The sequence below is a fragment of the Falco rusticolus genome, chromosome 2 (assembly GCF_015220075.1).
Source record: "Falco rusticolus isolate bFalRus1 chromosome 2, bFalRus1.pri, whole genome shotgun sequence".
NCBI classification, from domain to species: Eukaryota; Metazoa; Chordata; class Aves; order Falconiformes; family Falconidae; genus Falco; species Falco rusticolus.
Genome location: NC_051188.1, coordinates 106,124,907 through 106,149,585, shown reverse-complemented (window position 1 = coordinate 106,149,585; position 24,679 = coordinate 106,124,907). Strand labels below are relative to the sequence as shown.

General features: G+C 38.2%; 1 protein-coding gene across 2 annotated transcripts in view; it reads left to right on the top strand.

Annotated features, from left to right (window-relative positions):
* The window catches only part of CXADR (CXADR Ig-like cell adhesion molecule), a 38,480-nt gene extending 14,113 nt beyond the window's left edge, over nt 1-24,367 (top strand). Inside the window, exons 2-8 of one of the 2 annotated variants that reach the window (XM_037377813.1) lie at nt 3,987-4,156; nt 4,823-5,027; nt 5,391-5,546; nt 7,633-7,755; nt 8,080-8,218; nt 9,149-9,335; nt 22,454-24,367. In XM_037377813.1, the coding sequence (XP_037233710.1) occupies nt 3,987-4,156; nt 4,823-5,027; nt 5,391-5,546; nt 7,633-7,755; nt 8,080-8,218; nt 9,149-9,335; nt 22,454-22,495 (1,022 nt within the window). In that variant the 3' untranslated portion in view covers nt 22,496-24,367. Of the gene's footprint in view, nt 1-3,986; nt 4,157-4,822; nt 5,028-5,390; nt 5,547-7,632; nt 7,756-8,079; nt 8,219-9,148; nt 13,588-22,453 lie in introns of those variants that run through there. The other variant, XM_037377812.1, reaches the window with a different exon arrangement.
* The last annotated feature ends 312 nt before the right edge of the window (nt 24,368-24,679 follow it).

Here is a 24,679-nt window from a genome sequence, read left to right as displayed (position 1 = left end):
TCTGTACAGGTACTTGAGGGGGTTCCCCTTTCAGCGTGTTTTATCCTTCCCAAGGTCTCTTTTTTTTTTTTTTCCTCCTGCCAACCTGACCTGTGTATTTAACACGTCTGCAGTTAAGGGAGAGAACAGTGATTCAAACTTCTGTCCCTATTCCCTGACAGACCTCTCATTTAAAGCGCTTGTCACCACATCTGATGAGGATGTTCTTAACCACTTTGTTAAGTAGATCTCATATGTAACTTAGCAGCCCTCATTTCTCAGAGGTACGTGGAGCCATAAAAATTAAAACACTGCCTGCAGTGCCAGTCCTACAGCGAGTTGTTAACTTGTAGGATGTGTCTCTACAAGCCTTTTCCCAAACCGTCACATGACAGAGCAAGGAGAACAAATGTCACCTGGGGTTCCATATCCTTCTTTGTCCTTGGAGTTTTCTAGTCACTCTGATTTGCTTCAGGTCTCTTGTTAATAGCATGGGTGCCTGCATGAGCAGGTAATAGTAATAGTTATGGGAGGGAGGTGGGAGAAGGCAGTAGTGGTGCTAATAATAAGTGTTAGTAGTTTAATAGTTAATAGTCCAGTGGCCAGAGGACCCTTGGCAATCTCTTTAACATGCTGAATCTGGTCAAACCTCCTTCAGCAGCATATCTGGCAGCAGATGCGTGTGCCTCCTCTGCAGAACAGAATCTCCCCGACTAGTGTTACCTGCAGTTCCCTCATATTGCTAACGGTTAGTTCAAACAGCTAGCTCTGACGCCTAGCTCTTAATTGAGGTGCTTGCTGCTTCTGCCTGTCATTCTAATGTTGACAAAAAAAAGGGAAGTGGAAAATAACTTTATATGCTTGTGTTCTTAATAAGAAAGACTGTGGAGTGCTGGTGTAATAAAAACGAGGTGTTGGGGAACATGTGTTAAGAAGGGAATTGAGATTGGGAAGCTCTCCTACCAGCTAATGTGTGCTGCAAACTTCGCATGCAGGAGTGATTTTTGAGAGCTATCTTGAGGTTCACGTACTTCATCTTCCATTGGCAAGTTTACATGCAGTCAGCGTGCAGGAACATACTACTCGTGCTTCAAAAGTTTCATTTTTTGTAAGTCTTCTATGTGTGATAAATTTCTGGCAAGTAATTTCGGGCTGCTGGGTCCTGCTTGTGTTTGGCCTATGGTTACTACGTTGATTCATATGATTTGGATCAGAGAAATGATCGTTGTAGTAGAAGCTGTGACTGAACTTCTTGCTGTTTGTGGCTTGTAAAGCACTTTAAGCAAGCTGCCATGTGATAGGCGGGACTGTTAAGCCTAGTTTCCTAGGAGTATGCCTCTGAAATGGAGTACTTCCAGTGTTTACCATAATTTTTCTTCCCTGTTCCCAGTGTCCCTTTCTCAGTGTTTTGCTGTCTGAACAAGAGCGCGTGTAATGTCCACTTTGAAATTATACTTGCAGGGAGTCGTCTGACAATGAAGAGGCAAGAGATAGTTGAAGGATCTCGTGCTTCTTAGCAATGTCAGAACAAATGAGTAACTTCAGGGACTTCTGGTTGCACTGGACTGTTATTTCTACTTCGGTATTTGTTTGAAATTGTCAGAGAAGCAAAGTCATGGCAGAAGAGGGAGAGAAGTAAAACACTGTACAAGTTGTGTTTGTTTAGAAAATTAGTAAAACCCCCAATATCAACATAGGAATACAGGAGTACTTGGCTGTCCAGTTTGTTTTGGGTGTATTGTGTGTTTCAGCAGGTGCCAACTAAAAATCAGAGATGTTACGCGTTTTTAGTAGTACAGATGTATTACAGCATCTCCAACATGAATTGTTACCCACTACCTGTTGTGAAGGGGCAGGTGGTGTATTCCTCGTAACCAAATTACCGAGCACCTTGAGAAATCCTCAGCAGATCCTCTCGTGGGGAGGGGAAAGCAAGTGTGGTTCTGTGGTCATCCCTGTGGAACTTCAAATGGCAAAGTAACTGTTCTTGGAGATACTGTCACAGAGCAGAAGTACTGCTTTGGTAATTAACTTTTTACTTCTGGATGAAAGCTTCTCATTTCCTGGGTTATACATTTGAGGCTCTTAAAGAAGTGACATCATAATGTATTTCATCATCAGTCGCTAAATCGTGCTTGACATTCCATCTTGCTGCTTTAATATAGTAAAATGAAAATGCAGAAATGCAATTTGAGATGGAACTTGAGAATATTGTATCAGAGTTCCCTAATGAGGCAGTAGGGGAGAGGGGAACAGAAGAGTATGGAAGTCACTGAAAAACAGACTGGGAATTTTCATTCTTTGCTACTGTGCTTTATGGAAACATGAATGTACTCTGAATATACCCATTTCTAGAGATGATGGCTGGTAGTAATATTGTCTTTGTTTATGCAATGCTGATCAAACTTAAGGATTACACTGTAATATAATTCACTAGCCAAATGACGTTTTTAAGCCGTTTAGAATGGCTAGTTTTACAGTTGGAAATCTGAAAGGATCCTTTAGAAGGGGATAGCATCTGTGGCAAGTCAACCAGCATTCGTGGAGGTCAGTATCATTTCGGAAATGGTATTAATTCAGCACAGTAGCAGTTAGTTGCTCAGATATGTTTACTGCGGTCAAAAAAGAGGTGATACAAACCTGTTAGAACTATCTTTGAAAAGATGTACACTAGTTGGTAAGAACCATTGTGCCTAAATCTCTTTTGTACCTGAAATTGATGTTTCTTGGTGTTCGGTGGTTTGGGTTTTTTTCTTCTTTTTCCTTCCTGGAAAGAAGGTAATGCCATGTAGAGTAATACCATGAATGGTAGGAAGCAAAATAATCCTACCTAGTTTGCAACTGTGTTCGTAATCAACTATTGTGAAGGTCTTTTCTTGCAGGCTTTTGTCTGTAAATTGTCAGGTGCTTCTTCTTTCTAAATGATATGGAGAAGTGCAATTTAGATAATAACTTGAGCTAGTGCGGAAGTGCAAGTTAGAGCATAAATGCACTGTTTATAAGAATTTAAAATTTTATTTCTGAGGCTATAATTCTACAGATGCACCAAAACAATCCTATCTTTACACTGGCCACTCTTCTTGTGGCCTTGCATCTGTTGTGGCTGTGGTAACATCTGTGTGACTGTCTAGCTGTGACGAGCAGCAAACTACACATGTAAAATGACTGGAAATCTGAGCTTGGTACCCAGCAAGGTGGACAAAACAGTGGATGTACAAATGCCAAACCCGTTTCCATAACAAGCAATGAGAGCTTTCCGCTTCCTGACTGTCATGTATGGGGCTATGCACTTGATAAGGGGAGCCTATATTTGTTGTAAAATTGGGGAAATATTGCTTCAGACCTTCTGCGTAAGCCTGCTCAGTTCAGCACTGAATTGAGGAAAAATTGTTGTTTGGAGACATGTTTTGCTTAGAGGCATGCAGGTAAGGATTACACAGCTTTTTTTTTTTTTTTTTTTTTTTTTTTTTGAGGACTAAAACAAGCAGAAAGGGCAAACAAATTTAAAAAAAAACTGATTGAGATTTTTGGAAAGGATTAATTTGTTCGCTCCCTGTAGATAGAAGAGGCCTTACACCTTAAGGCAGAGTGGCTTAACTTGGTCTAACGCAGGACATCACAAGAAGTCTGTCCATCCTGGTGGGCTTCATCCAGGCTTTCATTTTACAGTGGGGGAGTAGTGATAAGGTGATTATCTAATAACTTGAAAAACCTGCTGCCAGAAATTTTTGGTTTAGCTTGTATGGGACTGGAATTGTACAAAACCCAAACATGGTTTGAAAGACGTAACTGCTTGTTGGGTATGATTCCAAATGGACAGCATGTGACTTTGCATTGTGTTCAGTAACACGCTGCATCTCTTAAGCAGTAACAGGTCTGACTAGTGGCATGATTTCTATACAGGGAAAGTATTATGGATCTGAATATATAATAATATACAATAGAACACTTACGGTGAAAACTGTATGTAGCCTGTTTTTAAAATATAAAAAATATGGTTTTTATAGGTCTAACAAGAAGCCTAAGTATAACTTCAGTTGACCAATCGATGTTTGAGAAAGCACAAGGAGAGAAAGTTACATTGCCATGTACTTTTGTAGTCTCGGAAGAAGACGAAGGCCCACTAGATATTGAGTGGGTATTGATACCAGCAGATAATCAAAAGAAGGAACAAATAGTAAGTAGAGAATTGTTTTGGACAGGGTTAATTCAGTTGTTTGAGTGGGTTAATGTATGAACTTTGGAACTGACTTTTTAAACTTCCACCTTTTCAGGCTGGGATGCTTGTGATCTTAAATTCCTTGGAAGCACCAGTCATATGAAATATAGTGGTAGTTTTGGAATAGCAGATTAAGTATGAAGTGTCAAGAAGTTTCTCACTATAAATGTGTCTTCTAAAGAACTCACAAATTAAATATGCTTCAGTTCCAGAAAACAAAGGATGCTTTTGTACCTGCATTATTTTCCTGATTGAAAACTGATTTATGAGGACTTAATTTCAAATATATTAACTCTTTTAGTTACTAACCCTACCCTTTCGTATCAATAAGATGACTCCTTTTGGTAGACAGGTTGTGCAGAATGAAATCTGAGTAATTTTAAACAGTTTTCTTTCAGTTAGAAGTAAATGCTGACATACTGCTACTTGGGCAGGTGTTTAGTTGAAGTATTCGTTAGAGTGCTGTGTGTAGTGATATTTTGAAGACAGAGGTATTTGGCTATGTCAAACTTCTGAGATTATTTAAAAGAGCAGAAAGAAACTGTCAGGAATCTGAAGATGGCAAATTATTTTGAATGCTTACATGCCAAGTGGATTTCTGAATCTTATTTCTCTGTTTTATAGATAATTATGTATGCTGTAGACAGGATCTATAATCATTATTATGCTGCTATGACTGGGCGGATGCAGTTTACAAATCCTGATCCCAAATCTGGTGATGGTTCGTTGGATATCCTGAATTTAAAGTCAGCAGACACGGGCACATACCAGTGCAAAGTGAAGAAGGCTCCTGGAGTTCAAAGCCAAAAAATACAGTTGACTGTACTTGGTAAGATAATGTTTTTCTTGAATTTTCATTGACATATTTTATGTGTTTATTCCGTTCTATCTTTGGTACCTAAAATGAAAACTTTTATTGGGCAAAGTCGTACTGAATCTGTGATGATGCATCTATTATTGAGGCTTTGGGAGGGGTGGACATCATTCTGTTCCGGGAGATGAAGGGAACAATATTCCAGCTAAATGAGCATTTTTAAAATTCTGTGCTTGGCTTGTATTTCGTAGAAATACATTTCCATGCACAGCAACAGTTTGTTGCACAAGCTTGGTCTTAAGCAAAATAGACTGACCTACTGGAATGCAAATAGTAACCATTTTGATTGTGACTGATCAATGGTACTTTGTTTATTAGTAAAGCCAGCAAGAACTAAATGTTCCGTTGAAGGATCACAGGAGATTGGAAAAGACGTTATCTTGAAATGTGCATCACAAGAAGGATCCCCGCTTTTGTCTTATGACTGGAGGAGAGTATCTGGCTCACAGGAACTTCCTGCCACTTCCATGCTGAGTACTGTCAAACTTATTTATTACTCTGAAATATTTAAGAAAGATTGCATTTGTATTTTTGGCTTATCTTGACTTGTGAGCATCTCATACTTAACATTAGTATAGAGTAGTCAAGATAAGTGTCACTTCTGCCCTCTCACTGGTTAATAAAATTGGCATTGAAACAAGTGGGTTTGCTTTTTTTTATTCATACAGGGAAATGTTTCAAGCTTTAAGTTGAGATTCTTACTGTTAGGCTGCAGAATCATACTAACCCGTGCCTAAGCATTGTGAGTTCTCTTGCTTGCTGATGTTGGCAGTTTTGATGCATGTATGGACAGTAGGGAAGAGTCAGAACAGTCTAGACTAGTGGTTAGAGCTGCCTGCAGGCAAGGGGAGACAAAAGCTTGAATTCTGTTAGAGATTGAACTGAGGTCTTCAATTCCTGATCAAGCGACAGAACTTCTTGGTTAAAAAGAGGCACATGTCTTTAGAAGAAAAGTTTCAAGAGTAATGGAGAAGAGAAGGCTTACCCTCTTCTTACAAGAGCTGACATACAGGAAGGAGTTACATATTCTGAGTTTTGACTTATGGGTTCTAAATTATTATAGGGGCATTATTATGGATTTTTGTTGGGAGAATTTCATTGTAGAAGGTTAATTTGTGAGTTTTGGCTTTGTGAAAGTTATTCTGGAATATTTTTTGGAAGAGTACTGCTCAGTACCAGTTCTTCTTGATCTTCTTTGTAGTTATGAAAACCTTAAACCTTGATGGTGAAGTTTTCTTGCAGGTGAGGCAGTTTAAGAATCTGTAATAGACCTACTTTAACTCAGCTTGTGTAGGACATACAGGACAAAGTGGTGTTGTGTCTAAGAGTAGCAAAAGTGGATGCCTAGAAGACAGAATAAGAAGTTGTGTGTTTCTTCCTCGTAGGGGTCTCCTATCCTCCTGTAATTTTTGTCTCAGTAAATTCAGGTGTGGCTTCAGTCTAATTCATTTAAAACAAACAAAAATTTACTTTTGTGAATTCTTTAGTTTCCTTTTTAACTTCTATAGTCTATAAGAATCTGTAATAGTTTAGATAGAACACAGATCCCTAAAAATCAGCTACATATGAAGATTCTCATACTGTTCTCAATTTTGAAAACTTGCCTTCTGGTAGTGCTATTTGATATCTTCTTGTTTTGACAAGTGTCCTCTGTACCACTCGAGACCTTAAGCTTCTCTTGTTATGCCCCTTCTATCTCCAGATCCCAAACTGGTCTCATGGTAACAAAAATATCAATTGGCTGTAGCAGTGCTGGACAAGAATGAGTGAGGAAGTATGCAAAAGTGGCATGTAACCTGATAAAACAATGTTTTGGGCTTGTGGATGTAGGTTTGGGGACACTGAACATGTTCTTGAGAATCTAGACACTGCTGAACTTCTTCAGCCGGAAGAGCAAAGTATTTGTGTGGTGCTTTGTTCGTGTGATGTAGCCTCTTGCAGTGTTGATGGAAATCTACTGGCAATTAAAGCATGCAAGCCAATTGAAGTTCATATAGTAGAACCTCACAAAGTTAGCTGTCAATGGGTTTTAAAGCCCTGGGGGAATAGCCTTTGTTTTCACTGATTGTCTCCTACCCTGTCAGCATAGCTAGACTTTGGTGACCCACTGGGGTGCAATTTTCAGGTTAGATCCACCTCATGTTGGCATGGGTTCTGCAGGCTTCTGAGCTGGTAGTGTAGAATAGGTTTAGACAGAAGAGCAGGAGGTACTTCTGGGATGCAGTTAATCTTTTGTATCATACAACTCTGTTAGGGTGAGATAATTGGCTGTTTTAAGTATCTGATCCTATCCATTGACAGAGTAATTAGTCTGTAGGCTTAATGTTAAAGTCAAATGCTGTGGAATAAATTTCTAACAAGGTAAAGGACTTTTACGAATAACAGTATTTTGCAGCGTGATACATATTTGGTTTTATTTGGATATTTTCAATATGGTATTTTTTAGTTAAGGTTTCATCTATGTGCTGGATTAATTCTGTAGTATTAAATATGGAATTAAACTTTGGGAAATGGTATCTTTCTATCTATTCACAAAAATTCTATCTTTCATTGTTTGTAGATAAAAATACAGGGGAACTTCTCTTGAAAAATGCCTCTCAAGACTATTCTGGTACATACAGTTGTATTGCCTCAAACAGAGTGGGCATGGATGAATGTTCTGTTGAGCTGAATGTCACCCCTCGTAAGTGTTTGCTGTGTAATGGTCACATAGTGTTTTGTGTATTAGAAATGAATAATCTTGTTTAAATGAACTCCTAAAAGTTTTTTTTAAAATCCTCTTGTGTAACTTGAAGCCTTTACTTCCCAAAATGTTGCTTTTTGTGTGGAAAACTGTTAACTCTTAGTTGTTTTAAATGCATGTGAGTGAAGCGTATCCTCTGTGATTCAGCGCTATACTATTAACCTGGATCATATGGAAGCATACTGTTTGTAATGTTGAGTTTGAGCAAAGTAGTTGGTCATACAAATCTGACACTTAAACAGTATTGTTATTTATCTGTTCTAGCTATAAATACAGCTGGCATAATTGCTGGAGCTATTATAGGAACTCTGCTGGGTCTTTCTGTACTGGCTTTTCTCGTCATCTGTTGCTGTAAGAAACATAGAGAAAAGAAATATGAGAAAGAAGTACATCACGATATCAGGTAATGACATCGCTAGTTTCTGAGCAGTATTATTTGAAGATTAACTTTTAAATATGTATTTCTGCAAATAAGATACTTAACAGTTGACATTTCTGTCTTAATCTGGAAAGCTTATTAACGTACTAACAGCTTGTCAGAGAACTTTTTGTTTTGCATGTGGTGTTAGGTAGTCATGTGTAACTTCAATAAAGATTTTAAAGGCAATGAATACTTGATATTTTTTTTATTATTTATTTTTTAACTTCAAGTAATATGTGAGCCTCTTCTGGGTACTGTATCACCATAGAAAGAAACAAACTGGAAATTTGCTTTCACATAGGAATGGTGACTGAACTCCTTGTTAAAGGAAAAATTCACACAGATGTGGGTACCACTAGGCTTGCTTTAATCACAACTCAGAGCTGGGTCACCACCCCAGTGAGTGGCAGAGAACAAAGGGATACAGCACAGCTTAGATACACTTATCAAATCATTAGTAAATGTCCGCAGTTCTTAGAAGTTTCCTTTGGTCTTGTCAGTTGCGCGAATCCATCACCTGACCCTGTCCCAGTTGATTCATCTATTCAGTTCCAGTCTCTGCCTCGGTTCCAAGGTCCTCCTCGGATCATGATCTTTCTGCCTGCTTTAACTAACACGATCCTTTAAGCACACTCAGTCTTTGAACAAGTAATTCCTATTCACATATACTAATTTTTCTAGAAACACTTGCATTTCTGAGAGCACCCGAGTACACAGATTGATCATCTGTTGTTTTTCTATTGTCCTGCTCATTAACTTGACCAAGTTTTAAACCAGCCTTGGATTAGGGCTATACAAGGGACGAGGCCTGGTTCAGCCATTTAGCAGCTTCAGCACTTTAAATTTCTTAATTCAAAATACATTTTGTTTAACACTGTTGTTCTACAACTGTTTTTTTTTTCTTTATTTTAGAGAAGATGTTCCACCTCCAAAAAGTCGCAGTTCAACAGCCCGCAGTTACATAGGCAGCAACCGTTCTTCTCTGGGTTCAATGTCTCCCTCAAATATGGAAGGATATACGAAAACTCCATATAGCCAAGTCCCAAGTGAAGACTTTGAACGTACTCCTGGTCAAAACCCAACCTTTGCACCTTCAAAGGTAGCTGCACCTAATTTAAGTAGAATGGGAGCTGTTCCTGTGATGATTCCAGCACAAAGCAAAGATGGGTCCATAGTATAAAGTATTGTTAATTTAATGCTGTTTTTAAAGTGTTCATTGTAAGTATTAGAGAAAACTACTGTGTTCCATCCCTCGTTTAAAGAATGGCATGCAATTTTCCTTGGAAAAAAAAATAATGAACAAGTTAGTTTGAAAAGCCACCAATTCTCATTTTTAATTTTAAACTTACTAGTATATGACAGTTGAACAATTTGCTAAAAGCATTGAAGTTTCTAAATAAATATCGGACACTGAAGGCATTTGGACCTTTGGTAGGTTGCTGAAGAGATGCCAGTTAATGTGCAGTTCCGAATATGTAACAGCGAGACACAAGTGAGAAGTAACAAAGGCATTTCATATGTAGACCATGAAGTTTCTCAGAGTTCCTGAAACTTTATCCTCAATTTTGCAATGACAAATATTTGAACCTGGCCACTGTCTGATGTAGTTGCAGGGGGCTGAAATACTGAGGATGGCTTTGAGTTCTGTTCAAACTGAGTATTTATGCAGTTCTTTAACCTGGTAATGTTTGTTTGGAGCGCTTCTTGAGCTCTTATTTCAGGGGCTACCAGTTATTGCATTGGTTCAAGTAATATAATTAATCTGCTCTGAATTTAAAATTCCAGTGAGTGGAAGTGTGACAGGAGACCTCAGAAGCTCTTTGAAACATGATTTTTTTTTTAATAATAACTCATTGTAGTCATGGAGATAATGTAATGCTTATGTTATCTGACGCAAGAGGTCCTATCGGGTGGTTGTTGGTGGTATCTAAGCTTTAAAATCTATAGATCCAACTGTTACGGTCACAGCAAGAATGACTATGTATCTTTATACAGTTCTTAAGTTAGTTGTACCTTGCATTTTCCAAAGCCTGTTTAGATTTTAAGGGAGCGTGCTCTACTTCTTTCCAAACCAATTACCTAGAAGCTCCATGTGGTTTTAATGAAAGCTGTTAAGTAACTGGTATTTGATATCTGTCCTCCTGCTCTTAACATCACTGTGGAAACATCTTTTTTCCATATACATGTAAGTAGTAGTTAGCCTTTACTTAAGACGCTGAAATTTTTCTGTATGAATTTGCAGGGAGTTTAAAGCTTGTTTCTCCTTGCCTCTTCAACAGCCCTAAATATTATGAACAGTTGTTCGGACTTTTAAGAGCAAGAGTTTCATGCAACCAGAATCTGAGGGAAATAGTGTCTGTGTTTCGGCTGGGATAGAGTTAATAGTTATCCAGAATAGTTAATACAAATCTTGTGTTTCTAGATTAAAAACCCTTCTCAGTTTTGCAAACTTACAGCATTACAGGAGGAACAGAACAATTCCTTATCTTCTACATGTACAGCTTCTAATGACTGATACTATATAGCTGTGGAAGCTGGATTTAAAGCTTAGTTAGTGCAGTTTGAGTCTTTGTGGATTTTTTTTTTATTTTCTTCCTTCCTAATTTCCACTTTCTCCTTTTTGATCCTGTGCTGAGGGGGTGGAAGTGGGGAGTCCCTTCAGCTTATTCCAGCTGTAGATGTTAAACTGCAAGGTATTTTGGAAAACTCTAAAGGCATATAGTATGTGGCACTCATGTTGATGAAGGAAATACCTGAATAGCCTGTTGAAAGATGTTAGGATTATTTGTATGTAGCAACAGCCTGAGAGAAAACATTTTCCCAGACTTCTAGGTTTAGTGTCTGCTTTTTTTTGTAGCTGCTTATAGATCTGTAATAAATCCTTTGGCTTACTACTAGATGTTTGTCCTATCTGTAGTTAAGTGCACAATTTTTGGCTGGCACTATTAATGTAAAGAACATACCCTTCATACTGAATTTAAAAACTTGAATGGCTATTAAGTATTCTAGACTTACAGTTTTACAAATTTGGGACTTTTTTAGATTGTAAACTGATGCTGTTAGATATCAGATTTTTTAATCTTTCATGTGTGCCTTGTCAATAAACTTTACCTGATTGTAACTTCAGTTTTTATGAAATTTCTGGTGCCTAAACTTGCTGTTTGAACAGGTGCTTAGATGATGGTACAGTTTTTAAAACACGACACTGTGATCTGATTTCTTGATTCGTATGTACTATTTATACCTCTCCAAGCCTATTTTTGGATGTGACTTTAGTCTCACTCTCTGTATTGTTCTGTATTTCAAAATGTCAGTTACTCCTTCAGTTGCTAATTATGATCTAGGTGTTTATATTCCTGAAAACTGCTCAGTTGTACCAGTGAGATGGGTGGTTGACTTTTACTTGTGTCGTAAATAGTAGGTTTAGTAACTGTGCCAAACACATGCTTATGAAGAACAATAGATGAGGAGACATCGTCTTGCATCCAATTATTGTGATAGAAGAGACTTCAGAGGTTTTAATCATACAATGATTGTTTACCTTGAGACTAAGGCCTTCTTTAATTGAAAGGGTATAGTTGTTACAAATACAAGTTGAGTACAAAACTAAACTGAACCACAGACTGAGAGATAGCTATAAACCTAAGCAACCAGGCAACAAACCTATTGAATTTTGGTTCTTGGTAATCTGTGGACATACGTGAGATTAGATGTGGTTTTTAGTTTTTGTTTGTTTGCTTTTTTTTGTTTGTTTTGGTGGTGGTTCTTTTTGTTTGGCCTGAGACCCTGTACTTACAGTCAGGTAAGCCCTAGGACACTCAAGAACAGAAACCCGTCTCACTAAAGCATACAGAGCAGAGTTTACACATGCTTAATGCTCTGTCGGCTTGTACAAAATAATAAATGGACAAAGGACAGCATGATGTGCCCTCAGAGCCTAGCTGTTAGGTTTAGCAGCCTTGACAGTGTCTGTCTATTTATGTAATTGCATGGAAAATAAAAGAAATAGAATCTGACATAGTCCTTATCTGAAATAAAGAACCTCTGACTTGGGGTAAACTTTGCCTCAAGTTGCTATCATCATGCCTTTTTTAATGGATACAACACTACTATGAAAACATAATACCGCTATTATAAATTGTTTTGTCAATAGATTGTTCACTTATACTGGATTATGATTCTCAAAAGCAGCTACTATAGTTTAGCAATGAATTTCTAGCTGTGTAGGAGATGAACTGGTTAAACATGTGAGGAGTCCGATCTTACAGATAACTCTGCTAACAGAACTCTTTTAGGAAGTAACGGCAGCTGATACACCAGTTAAAAGGTGGCATTTTAATGTCTGGTTTAAAAAAAAAAAAAAAAAAGTGTGTGTGTGGTACCATTATGTAAATACTCCAAGTGAACTCAAGAAACCTCTAGTTAATGTCATGACTGTAAACTTGCCTGTTGAGGACTACTATATATAGAAGAAACCTCTCAATTTTAGCATGGTGTGAATAAAGTGTTAGACTTGTAATACTGTGGAGGTTACGTAACACTTGTCCATTCATTACAAGCATTTTCATAAACTTTCTGAAATGGGTATTTAAAGATACTTGTGTGAAACTTCATTACCTAGAAATAAACACTTCTTCCAAAGCAGTGTAGTGCACAGAAATGCCTTGTTGGAGGGGTAAAACATGACTTCTGAAAGAAATGTACAATGCATACATCTTTATCAGCTCTGATAGTTGCAATCGTATTAGATGTATGCGTCCTGCTTAATAGTACAAGTACTTCATAATTGCAAGTTTTTCTGTAATGCTTAATATTGTATATTACTGGTTTTCATTATAAGCTTTTGGGTTTGTTCTTAACAGTGTATATTCTGGATCACTTTAGATCTTTGTTCAGTCTAAAGACATACTATTTGTGTCACTGAAACAGTGTTTTATACACTTGATAGGTGCTTTATGAGACCCTTTGGTTATCGGTCCTTTAGCATTGAGGCACAGCTCAATTGAAATGGGAGCAATAATATTTCCTGGAATCCAAAACGTTACGATGTTACGTTACACTTCCCATGCACAAGGCATGGACTTGAATATTGATATGAATTTCAGTATGAGGTTTTCTATTCACACTTTTGGGGGAATGGTATTTTACAATACAAGTGTTGTGAGTGAATTTGTAAAAACAAAATCCAGAATTTTAAAATGCTGTAGTTCCATGACAGACTTGTGTACTTTTTGAAATAAAACTGTTGGAGAAAACAGTAGTCTGTCTTTATTTTAAAGCAGCACTTGTGTATGGCTTCAGCTTTCTCTTTATGTAATTGGACGTGAACTAATAAATATGGCTGTGTGTACCATGCTGGCATTAATCATTTTATTTCTTGCCCCACCCCTCCCCCAATTTCTGAGGCAAGTAAGACTTCAGATATTTTAAAACATGAGCTTATTTGTGGTTTCTGATTGATCATATCATCTGTGTATCTACAATTTTAAAACCATACCAGAGCAGTCTCAACAGTTATTCTGAAATGTAAAGTTGGAAAGGAACTATAAAATAAATTTAATCCCTCTCTGTTTTAGGTAGAACCAAAAATTCCTTGAAACAGATAAATTCTTGTCTTTTTAAAATTCAAACAGGCAGGTTTACAGCACTCAGAGCATGCTGATAAAATGCTTGGGTTTATATTGCCAGTTAATGTGCATCTCTTTTGATTCAAATGAAGTTGACTTGGGATACTCCTCACCCCTTGGCCTTGTAAACCAGCTGATTACTGTCCTTGCCACTTTACCTAAGATTAATGTAACTTATCCAGTGTTGTCTTGGGCACATATTTAGTTTTAGGAAACAAAGTCTGGCACCTATTACCCGTAACTTTTCTGGGCAACCTGTTGCAGTGTCTCAGTGAAGAATTTCATCCTAATATCTAATCTAAATGTACCCTCTTTCAGCTTAAAACCATTACCCCTTGTGCTATCACTACATGCCCTTTTAAAAAGTCCCTCTCCAGCTTTCTTGTAGACCCCCTTTTGCCTCGTCACTGGAGTGTTCAAGGCCAGACTGGATGGAGCTTTGAGCGACCTGGTCTAGTAAAAGGTGTCCCTGCCCATGTTGGGGTCGGGGGGTTGGAACTAGATGATCTTTAAGGTTGCTTCCAACCCAAATTGTTCTGTGATATAATACTTGGAGGCCTAATTAACTTACATTTGTTCATAAGGGCTGCGTATCTTCATATATGTACCTGTGTCATGCCAGATGTTTTGGTCACTTCTTTGTGTATATATATCTATAAAAAACCTAATACATGTGTACAAACATATAAAATTAAATGGAGTCTGGTGGAAAAACCTTTAGGTTTTTTATTTTATTTCAAATTAAGACTTGTGCTTAAATACCAAAGAAAACCTGATAAAAATGAAGTTTCAGATTTGTCTTCATTTGTAGAGCTCTAAGAAACCTTTCTACGCCCTTTTAATGTTAAGTTCAAGACTTCCATCCTTTCCTAGGTGGCAGTTCTGTCACAGATGGTACTCTCATGCCTCTGCTGCCCCAGGTCTTTTATTTGGAGACAAGAAGATTGTGAGTCAGAGAAGCTGAGTACTCCCAGCTTGTCTGTGGGAATTCCAACAAATCCACTAGCGCTTTCCTGAGAGTGTCCTTAAAGAATAGAGGCCTTTCCGTTATGTGGTCGTTCTACAAAACCTTTGTGGTCCTTCTATATGTATTAGACAATGCCTTGGGTGAAGTTTCTTTAAAAGGTCTGCCTTGCAGGGTTTCATTCTGTGAACATCTTTGCGTATTTGTGCTTACTGGTTCAAATTCACACATGGAGAAGTTCAGGTTCTGTCAAGCTCTGTGATAATGCATTGTTAGGCTATTTTAGAAAACAGTTGATGACAGGAACTTAGCCTTGCTTTCTTGTGCAACCAAGAGAGCCTGTGAAGAAAATACCTGATCAAGGGGCAAAAACAAGAGTAGAGGGAAAGAAAGTCTATGGATGTTGCCTACCTTTCCAACTCTCAGCTTAACTCTAAAATTCCTCTTCACTTGTGGGTGATTTCACTGTAGATGATTGCTTGAACAATAACAACATGAAGACTTGCATCTTAATATAAAAATAACGAGTTGTGATGGTTCTGTTGCTTTTTTAAACTTGCTTTAGGCTTTTTGCAGAACGGTACAGGCTCAGCTATCAGGAGAAAACTATAAACCTGCATTTTATAAAATGACCACTGTGACAGTAAACAGGATTGCATTGTCCCTGCTGTGATTTTCGTATTGTTGTAAGTCGATGTGGTGGCACCCTCCTCGTAAGTTGGAGTTTTGAAGGCTTAAGTTTTCAGCTGTTGAGTATGGGTCAGCTTGCTTCGAATATGCAAAGTCAGTATGATGATGATGATGGTTGCAATCAGAGACCTTAAACACCAAAGAGGGCTGCTCTGCTGCACGTTAACTTCTGTGACATCTGACTAATCCTGACTGCTGTTTCAGAAGTAAAATGTTACCAAGTGATATGGAATAGGGAGATTCAGCCGCTAGCTGGGTCTTCATTTTTAGTGGATTAACAGTCATTGAAATTTCCTTTGGTCAATGCTATCTAAAAAAAAAACAGATGAAGGACAATTCTACTGTATTATTCAGGAAGCATCAGAAAGCTGTGCCACTCATACAGGAACCTTGTACAATGCCAGGATTGTTAGGTGGCGGGAGGGGAGTAGCTTTATGAAACAGTTGAATGAGTTGGTTACACAACTTGATTATGTAACAATTTCAAAACATGGCAATATTAGAATAGACGTTAACATCTGAAACCACATCATTTTACCTTCAGTAATCTAATTTTTCCTTCAGGGAAAAACCTCTGGAGGCAGTATGTCCACTGGGAAGCACAGAAAAGCTGTGTGATGCAGTGACAGTTGTCCCACTTCTCAGGGCTGGGTGCTGTGGTTCTGTGAGCTGCAGGCGGGTAGGACGAAAGTTGAGTGCTGTACCTGAAGGGTATTGGATGCTTTCTGGAGTGTTTTTTCTAATTGCAAAACAGAGGAAAGCAGCAAGCCTGATGAGTTTGTGAGGAGCTTTGTAGGAGGAATCTGAATTCTCGAAGCACAAATAACTGTCCAACTTCTTGAAGCATTTCCCTACTCTGGAAAACAGCATCTGATTTAGTGGTTTTCAGACATTCTGCAAAACCTTTTTTACATTTAGAGTTGCTTATATAGTCAGCATATCTTTGTTAGTTAAATTGCAATCTTGTACTCTTCCTATCATGCATAATTTCTGCATGTGACATTTTTGGTTATCCTTACTAACAATACTGTATAAAGAAGCAGTTAGAAGAAACTGTAGACTAGAGTCTCCTGAACACCCCAGACAGGGCTGTCTGGTGACAGCACGGCTACTTGCTGCTCTCGGCACCAACATCTCTGGGGGTGCAGTGTTCACTCAGGTTAGGTAGCAATTCATGGTGAGTGTTGTGTCAAGGAATACTAAATCAGATAGTAAAGAGCTATAAAGGTAATTTAGTACCATTAGTATAATAGCTTCCAATTATGTCAATTTTGCAAATTACGTTCTGTGTGAATAGGAAAGAAACTTGACATTTTGTTTCTTGTGGCCAGTTACTGCTGTACAAGTGAAGTAACACCTCTTCCTAGCTTACGCTTTGGCCTGCTCCATGATTTGTCAGTGAAACTATTATCCCATACACGAATCTGAATCTCCCTATTCCATATCACTTGGTAACATTTTACTTCTGAAACAGCAGTCAGGATTAGTCAGATGTCACAGAAGTTAACGTGCAGCAGAGCAGCCATCTTTGGTGTTTAAGGTCTCTGATTGCAACCATCATCATCATCAACTCACAGATGACTCGTTAGTCAACTGAAAGGGTGGTGTTTCTAAGAAACTTTGCTGAAGCCAGAACACTTGTGCTGTGCTTTGCTTAACTGTAGGAATCAAGGTAAAAAAATTACTTAAGATTTCCATTTACCAGTAGAATAGCCCAGGTGGGAGGGAGGCTTAGGCCAGAGATAAAGGCAACTGTTGGCGATACATAAACCCACTGAATTGCTTGTGACTGCTAAAGATGATACCAACTCTGGGGCGTAGCTGATGGTTTGTGGAACATGTCAAAAAGCTTATGTTGTGGCTGCTAGCACAAAACTTCTTACCCAGATAAATAAAATGCCTTTCCGTGTCACTTCCAATCCTGTAACTGTCAAGACCAGAAACAGTTTGTCTCAGCTGTAAGAACTGTAAAATACAAAGTAAATCTTGCAATTACTGTATTTTAATATATTCTTGCCTGTTTCTTTTTGGTACACAAGAAAAATTACAACTTACTGAAAGGACGCAGGTTCAGATGAACTGTTTGGTCTTGCCCTGGTTTCGTCCTTATGTTTTGTAATTAAATATGAAATTGCTTAGGAATTGCAGTATCTTTTTCTCTGGCGTCAGACTCGATGTGTGGTTTGGGTGACCTCTTTAGGTAACCTATTTAATTTAATTACCTTGTATCCTTATTTAAGATGGGGAAAATCACAGTCTTTAAAGCACAGAACCTTAAAAAAAAATTCTGTGGTCTCCCATACGGTCTCCAGCCCACTTGGGGAAAAAAACATGTTATGGCTAATTACGAGTGCTTTGTATTGAAATAAAGTAATAAATGTAGTGTTGAGGATCCTGGGCGCCCTCTGGCGGCTGTCCGGCAGCCTGCCTCCCTTTCTCGGTGGCTGAGTTGCGACCGTGTGGCTCGGCAGGTGGTTTGCAGGGACTTGCTAAGAAATGGTACGTTTTCCAACGGAAAGCAAAATAATCACCTTAGGTGCTGGAAAGTTATTTTTGTAGCACTTAGGAAAATAATTGATGTAAGGAAATGGTTGTTGTAATCTGCTTCAATTAAGACATTTTGTTTTTCTGTATAAACCGACGGCTGTAAAGCTGTACAGAGATCATTAAAGGAAACATACAGCTGAGGTATGAATGTAGTTTTTGACAGTCTTTAAAAGAGTGAGAAATGCTGTATTACCTTTACCAACGTTGCTAGGATGGAGGTGCATATTCCTATATCCCTTTTATTCATTTAAAAAAAAAAAAAAAAGTGTATCTGAAGCCGGACTGACTAGTATGGACGAGAGCTTAGGGTTCATCATTAAAATGTCTGTTTTCCTCATACTGAAGATCTGAGGTCACCAAAGGTCACCAGAGATGGTTCCTCATTTGCAGCTCATTCAGGAAAAAAAATCTCAGACATCATAATTGTATATGTTGGTTTTCTTTTAGGAGCAAGACAATGAAAATTGTGGTTCTTGTACAGATAACATGCAGTTCTGATTATGCTAGACTTGCATACTTGAAAGACATTGAAGTTCTAAACATCAATTACATGCTCTTAAAATCAGGGTTATGTTGCTACTTGAAATATTTTAGGTGTATTATTTAAATATGATATATGCATATCAGTGTGATTTTTTTAATAGTGCGTGAAGTGGGTGGGTAGGCAGGAATCTCAGACAACCCGCTAAAATCCTTTATTCCTAGATAAAAGAGCTGGAAGGAGTGTTAGAGCCTTTACGCTCAACGGTCTTTTTTTGTTGCCTGAATCAGCATAATTTCCCTGCCTCTGGTGTTACCTGAGCAAGCTAGGATTTTAATCAGCACCCTGAGTGGGGTATCCAACTGACAGTGAAAATTGGGTCATTCTGTTACACACGTGAATTTTATTCTGACAACATCCTGTGTCTGTGCCAACCATATTAACTAGCTAACTTGCTGCCGGCTTTATGGTTTGTAGGTGGTGGGGAAATTGCTGAACATGCAGGGAAGCTTAGGACATCCGTAATGCCCAGCATAGCTAACAAAAGCTCACTCACCTGCAATAATAACAAAAATAAAATAATTCCAAGGCAAGGGAGTCTTATTAATGAAGTGGAGGATGAGGATTGATATCCTGGCTCTGTCATGACTTAGCTGTGTGATGTTTTTTCTGTTGTTTTGTTGTTGTTTTTTTTTCTCTAAACGTTGACATCTTTTCCTTATTCCTCAGCTTCCATGTCTGTTAGAATAAGAGATAGTTGTCTTGACTTCTAGGGACTTTTGGAACTAGTGTGTCCCATTGCACTGTCTGTTTTTTTAAAACTATCTGTGATGGGTCTTTTTAGTCTTCACCAGCTGCCCATCTAGTGCTTATTTTTACTTCTTTCGTGATCTTAGAAAATTTTCAAGTATATGTATTTAAAGACAGTTATCTTGGTGAGACCATCTGTGGTTGTCTCTGTCCCCTGCTGCTTGCTGGTTTTTAATTCTGTCCTGACAGTAGTCGCTCTTCCAGTACTTCCCAGCGCTACCTGGATATTTCAAGTTGTAGTAAAAATAATAGTAGGGCAGATCTCATTAGGCAGTTTCTTGAGGGTGGAAAATTCCCCAAAGCCCATTGCCAGCTCAAGGGGAAATGGAGGCTTTGTCAGAGATTGCAGCTTGGATGCCTGCTTGGCATCACCTCAGAAGTAGGTGGCTTCTCTCTCCTTCTGCTCAGTAGCATGTAGGAGAGGGTATGCACCTGGGCTGGTGCCCCTTGGCACTCAGCTGGGTCCCTTGGCACTCCCTCACCACCTTTTTCCTTCCTGCTCCCTTATTAGCACGTTGGAAGGTATTCTCAGGGTAAGGTAGTTCTTCCTATTTGTTTTGGAAATACAGAATCAAGATGTGTTGATGATCATCGTTACTGCTGTTGGAGGTGCCTGGCTGTGTGTACTCACACTGCCAGGCTGGGATATGTAAAGAGAGATGTAAAGCTCCTTCCTGTCATCGTTGGCCCTGCGCGTAACAAATTACTCTTTGTGTTGGGCTTTTCATACCACTTTGCCTGCAACGTCAGCTTCCCACTTACACTGCCAGCTGACCTTCCTCTTTCTATCACATGCTGCCTTTTTATTTCTGATTGCTGGATTGATTTCACCGCTGAAGCAGGATGGATTTTTAGACACTTTTTCCTTTTTCTGAGTTCTGCTCTTGATCATGTGTTTGTGGAGGGTCATGCCTTTTACTGATCTTTTCTGTCATAATTTTTGTTCCTAGCCAGTTTCTCTCCTTTATCTCTGGTTTAGGCACTAGGTGCTTTGAACTATATACAGATATATTTTAGACTGGGTCCTGTTTTATCAGCTCAAATGTAGCAAAGTTATGATTGCAAGTACCTGGGCAGACAGCAGTATCTCGTTAATTGATATTTTTCTTGCAAGATCCAAAAGAGTTACCACATCTTGTTTATAAGTGACAACACTGGTGGGTGGATTTTTTTTTTTTTTTTTCTTTACCACAGCTGCGTGAATAACCTCTGGCTGCATGCTAGGGTTCACTTGCCGGACTGCATTTTTCTTTACTACTTCTTTGGTTTTTATTGCTAGAGATTCACTTAGATGAGAAGTAAAGAAGAAGAAAATCAAGACTGAAAGTATCAGGACAGTGCAGGCAAACGAGAACAGATTATGTTGTCTTGTATTTGTTCTGTTGTGCCTTTCTAGCTCATTTAGGCATCTGATTTTAAAAAAAAATTGCTTTTCCAAACAGCTGGGGGATCGAAAGCTCTCACCCCATCCCAGCTTGTCTCTGTGCCACGTAGCAGACTTTTTTCTTCTTAAGCAGGGTATGCTGTCTCTTGACTCATTCATGAAAGGGAGCGAACAGGACGTGCTTGATGGAGAGCCGTCATTGCGTGAGCCCCTACTTGCACCCCGGCCTTATCCCCGAGAACAGCTAGATTTAGAAACGTTTTAGCATGTAAGAGCTCTATTTATTCAGGCTTTTCTAATAGAGTGTGGTAGGATGAACTGTGTGTGGAGCAGTTTAATCTTTATTTAAAAGGCACACGTTTACTAATTATTAACTAGTTATCTGTTCAAGAGCTATTAATGCAAGAGGTGGGAAAGTGGAGTGCTGTGTTAGCTGTGGTGCAAAGGCAAGAAAACAGACAGAAAGGACACTTTGTCCCAATTAATGTGCCTCTTAATATTCCTTAAAAGAGTAAGTATATAAACAATACCCAGAATGTAGCTGTTAAACCGATTCTCATGCTAGATAATAGCTTTAAATAGAAAGAAGGCAAATGTGGGGTTTTAACGCCAAGCAGTACTTCGTCCTAATTTGAGTTGTGCTTTCAAGCAAGGTTTTGTGAAGGTACTCAATTATTTTCACTGTCACGTGCAGCTGAAAGATTTTATTTGATGTGTAGTTCTAATTGAAATGTGACAGTTTGCAAGGAAGAAAGTGAGATGTTAAGAGGTCGCCTGAGTCAGTTTTTTAAATTACTGGTTTTACGGAGAAACTATTGTGGCATTGAGGCACATTTTAAAAATCTGTGAGGACTGGTTTAATTATACAAAAGCCTGTAATAAGCTGCAATGATGGATTAGAATATGAGTTGTTTCCAGTAAATGCAATATATCCATATACATTTGTGGAATATTGATTAGGAAGATTTGTTTCTTGTTAGCATATCATGTTTGGAAAATTAATATTGGTGACTGTCAGCAGAGTCTGAGTACAGGCAGCATATAGGTAAGGCAGGTTTGCAGCATGGAGTGGTAGCAAAAATGCTTAGTTATAATTTTTCTTACAATATCAGTCCTGGAATATTAACTGAAAGAATACAGAGCTGATAAAGGACTGTAATTGGAACAAAGAATTATTTTTTGTTATCTTTGTGCAGAAAAGTATCCCCAGAAAAAGTCAACAAAAATAGGCAAGGAACTAGAACCGACTTCTAAGGAAATGGTGAAACAAGCAAGTGTGCAGATTGGGATGAGTCACTGGATTCTTTGAGAAAACTGAGTGTTTATAGCAGTAACCACAAAAAAGTGTGGTTCTTTGGTAATTCAAGTTACCGGTATGAAACTGAAGAAAGAGACATCTAAGCAGACTTGACAGATACTTTAAAAATGAATTGCAGTTGGCATGCGCTGGGAAATCCACGAGGATTTTCAAATAACTGATGTGAAGATACTGAAAATTTGCTATGAAGTTAAACTTACAGTCATTTAGCATCCACTGATAAATGGAGGCAATTTGCTACGCCACTGCACTCATTTTCTGCAAGACACAGGTGTAAACTCTGTAATCTGAATGACCATAATTTGGGTGGTGATCTGGATCGTACATTGAGTTGCTGTATTTTACAGTATCTAGCCTCTTGTTAATATAGATTAATGATATTCTTTCTTTTTATAGTATGACATCGCTCACAAGATTGGTGACATAACAGTGGTATAAATATGAAGAAACAGGCACCATTTTTTGCATGACTTTCAAGTATGGTGAGACTGAAGTACATTATAAAATGAAGTGCTGTTTTTTCACTTTAGATTCAAGATTGTTAAGTATGCTGTATTCAGTTTTGTAAGTACCACATTTTTTATTTTACATATTTTTAATGCAAAGTTTACAAAGTGACTACCAACATTTTTCTTGCTAGTCCTGTTTTTTGAAAAGTGTGCGCAATCATTCCACGCTGCCCCCCAACCATGGAGATTAAAAAAATTGAAATTAACAAAATCAGCTCAGGTAGTAGAACTATAGCCTTAAGCAGTGGGACATTGAAAGAGATTGTAATCTGAAATAGAGTAGTTTTGGGTTTTCTTGATGATTTGATAGGAAGTGTATCATCTGTTCAATGCTGTAGTGACAGCAATGAGGTCTTAAAACCTGTGTGTGAAATGTTCTCCATTTTAAGATTGTATATATTATGTAACACAATAAAATGCACTTGAACGTTACAGTTAACACGTGCTTCAGCATAATCTGTTAATGCAGGTGTTGTGGTCATTCATGTCTGTACACTGCCTCATTCCTTCTGCCCCCCAATTTACCATGCAGGACACCAGAGGGAAGAAGAGCACGTTCTTTAAACCAGTCTGTTTGCAGGGTCCTTGTTGCCTCCTACGGCATGGAAACTTTGGGTATTGGTTTCATAATGAAAATAATAATCTACCTAACCATGTAAGGATGATCACTGTGACTAACTCTGTAGATAGGAGCTTATTAATTAGTTTTTGGAGCCTGGTGCTCTGCTGGTACTCATGCATTTTTGATAACTCATTATCTGTCACAGTCCACAGGAGCACACTGAAGGGTGCCCCAGCATTTACAGAGTAACAGCGAGCAGCTTACAACCTGGCTTTGATCAACTACATCTTCCTTTGCTTTTGAGAAATACTGGGTGTGTGTGCATATCTACATAGATAATATGTAGATACTAATTTAAACCTTAATCCAGTGATACCTGTTATTTTGTGGTCTGAAGGTAACCGTATAATCCATTGGTGAAACTGGTGAAATCCAAGGCTGAAAAAATGTTACTTATTAAATTATTTTTGCTTCTGTTTTTGAGAAGAGCACAACTAGTACTAGAATAAACTCACACTCAGATGCAAAAGTTCAGACCAAAAGTTCCATATAATTGGGTTTGTCACTGCACATGAAAAAACAAGTAAAATCATCTAAGGAAGTAGTAATATCTTCATGAGAAAAATGAAACAGAGGAGGGTTTCTAAATGTCATAGGTTTAAGTAGCAAAATAAAATTATTCCAAATCTTATTTAATTTTGATATTATAATTGCAGAAAAGATACTTTGCCTTTAAGAAGCACTTGTTTTTATGCCAAAACTTTACATTCCTCATTCTCTCCTTTGACTCTATGCTGCCTGAACTTGTCTGTGAGTGAATCTGGCAAGTAATTAATCAAGGTAAAATTCCATTGGGATCAGTATGAAAGTTGCCTGGTCAAGAAGCAGCAAGTGCCTGTTGAACTGTATATTCTTCAAGGTAGTGATTTATAGATATAACTTTCCTTTTTGCTACAGTGAATAAGTGTCTCCCCCCTCCTCCCCCCTCAGTGATCACCATCGTCTAAGTGTTTAATTGCTGGTGTTTTAGGAAGGGAGGAGAAAGGTAGGAAGCTTATAGTTTTGTTTAAAAATTGAGTTTTGTAAAAGAATGGTTTTTTTGCAGAAAAATCTGCAAAACGATGCACCAAAGTATGTTCTTGAAGGAATACATGGAATAAACTATTTTTGTACCCAAATTCCTACCTAAATTAACTTCTGATATGTGTATATATTAAGTAAAAAAGTGTGTAACAAATACTTTGTTGAAGTTATATGTGTGTCCATTTTGCAAAGAAATTTGCATTTAGTTTTTCTGCAAGAAACTAGTAACTGTACAACTACTTTGTCATCTTTCTAACGTCTTGCTTAGCTAATTCACATGTTCTTACCAGATATCCAGATACCAGTACTGAGTCTCTTGAAAGGTACTGTGTGTTGGGTATTTAGCCCAGAAGTCTACCCCAGTGAGGTCACTGAGTAAGTGTTGTTCGCTGTATGTTGTTGTGGCATAAACAGGAGACAAGTTTGAAAGCTCGTCTGATAACACACAGGAGCTCTGAAGATGGAGTC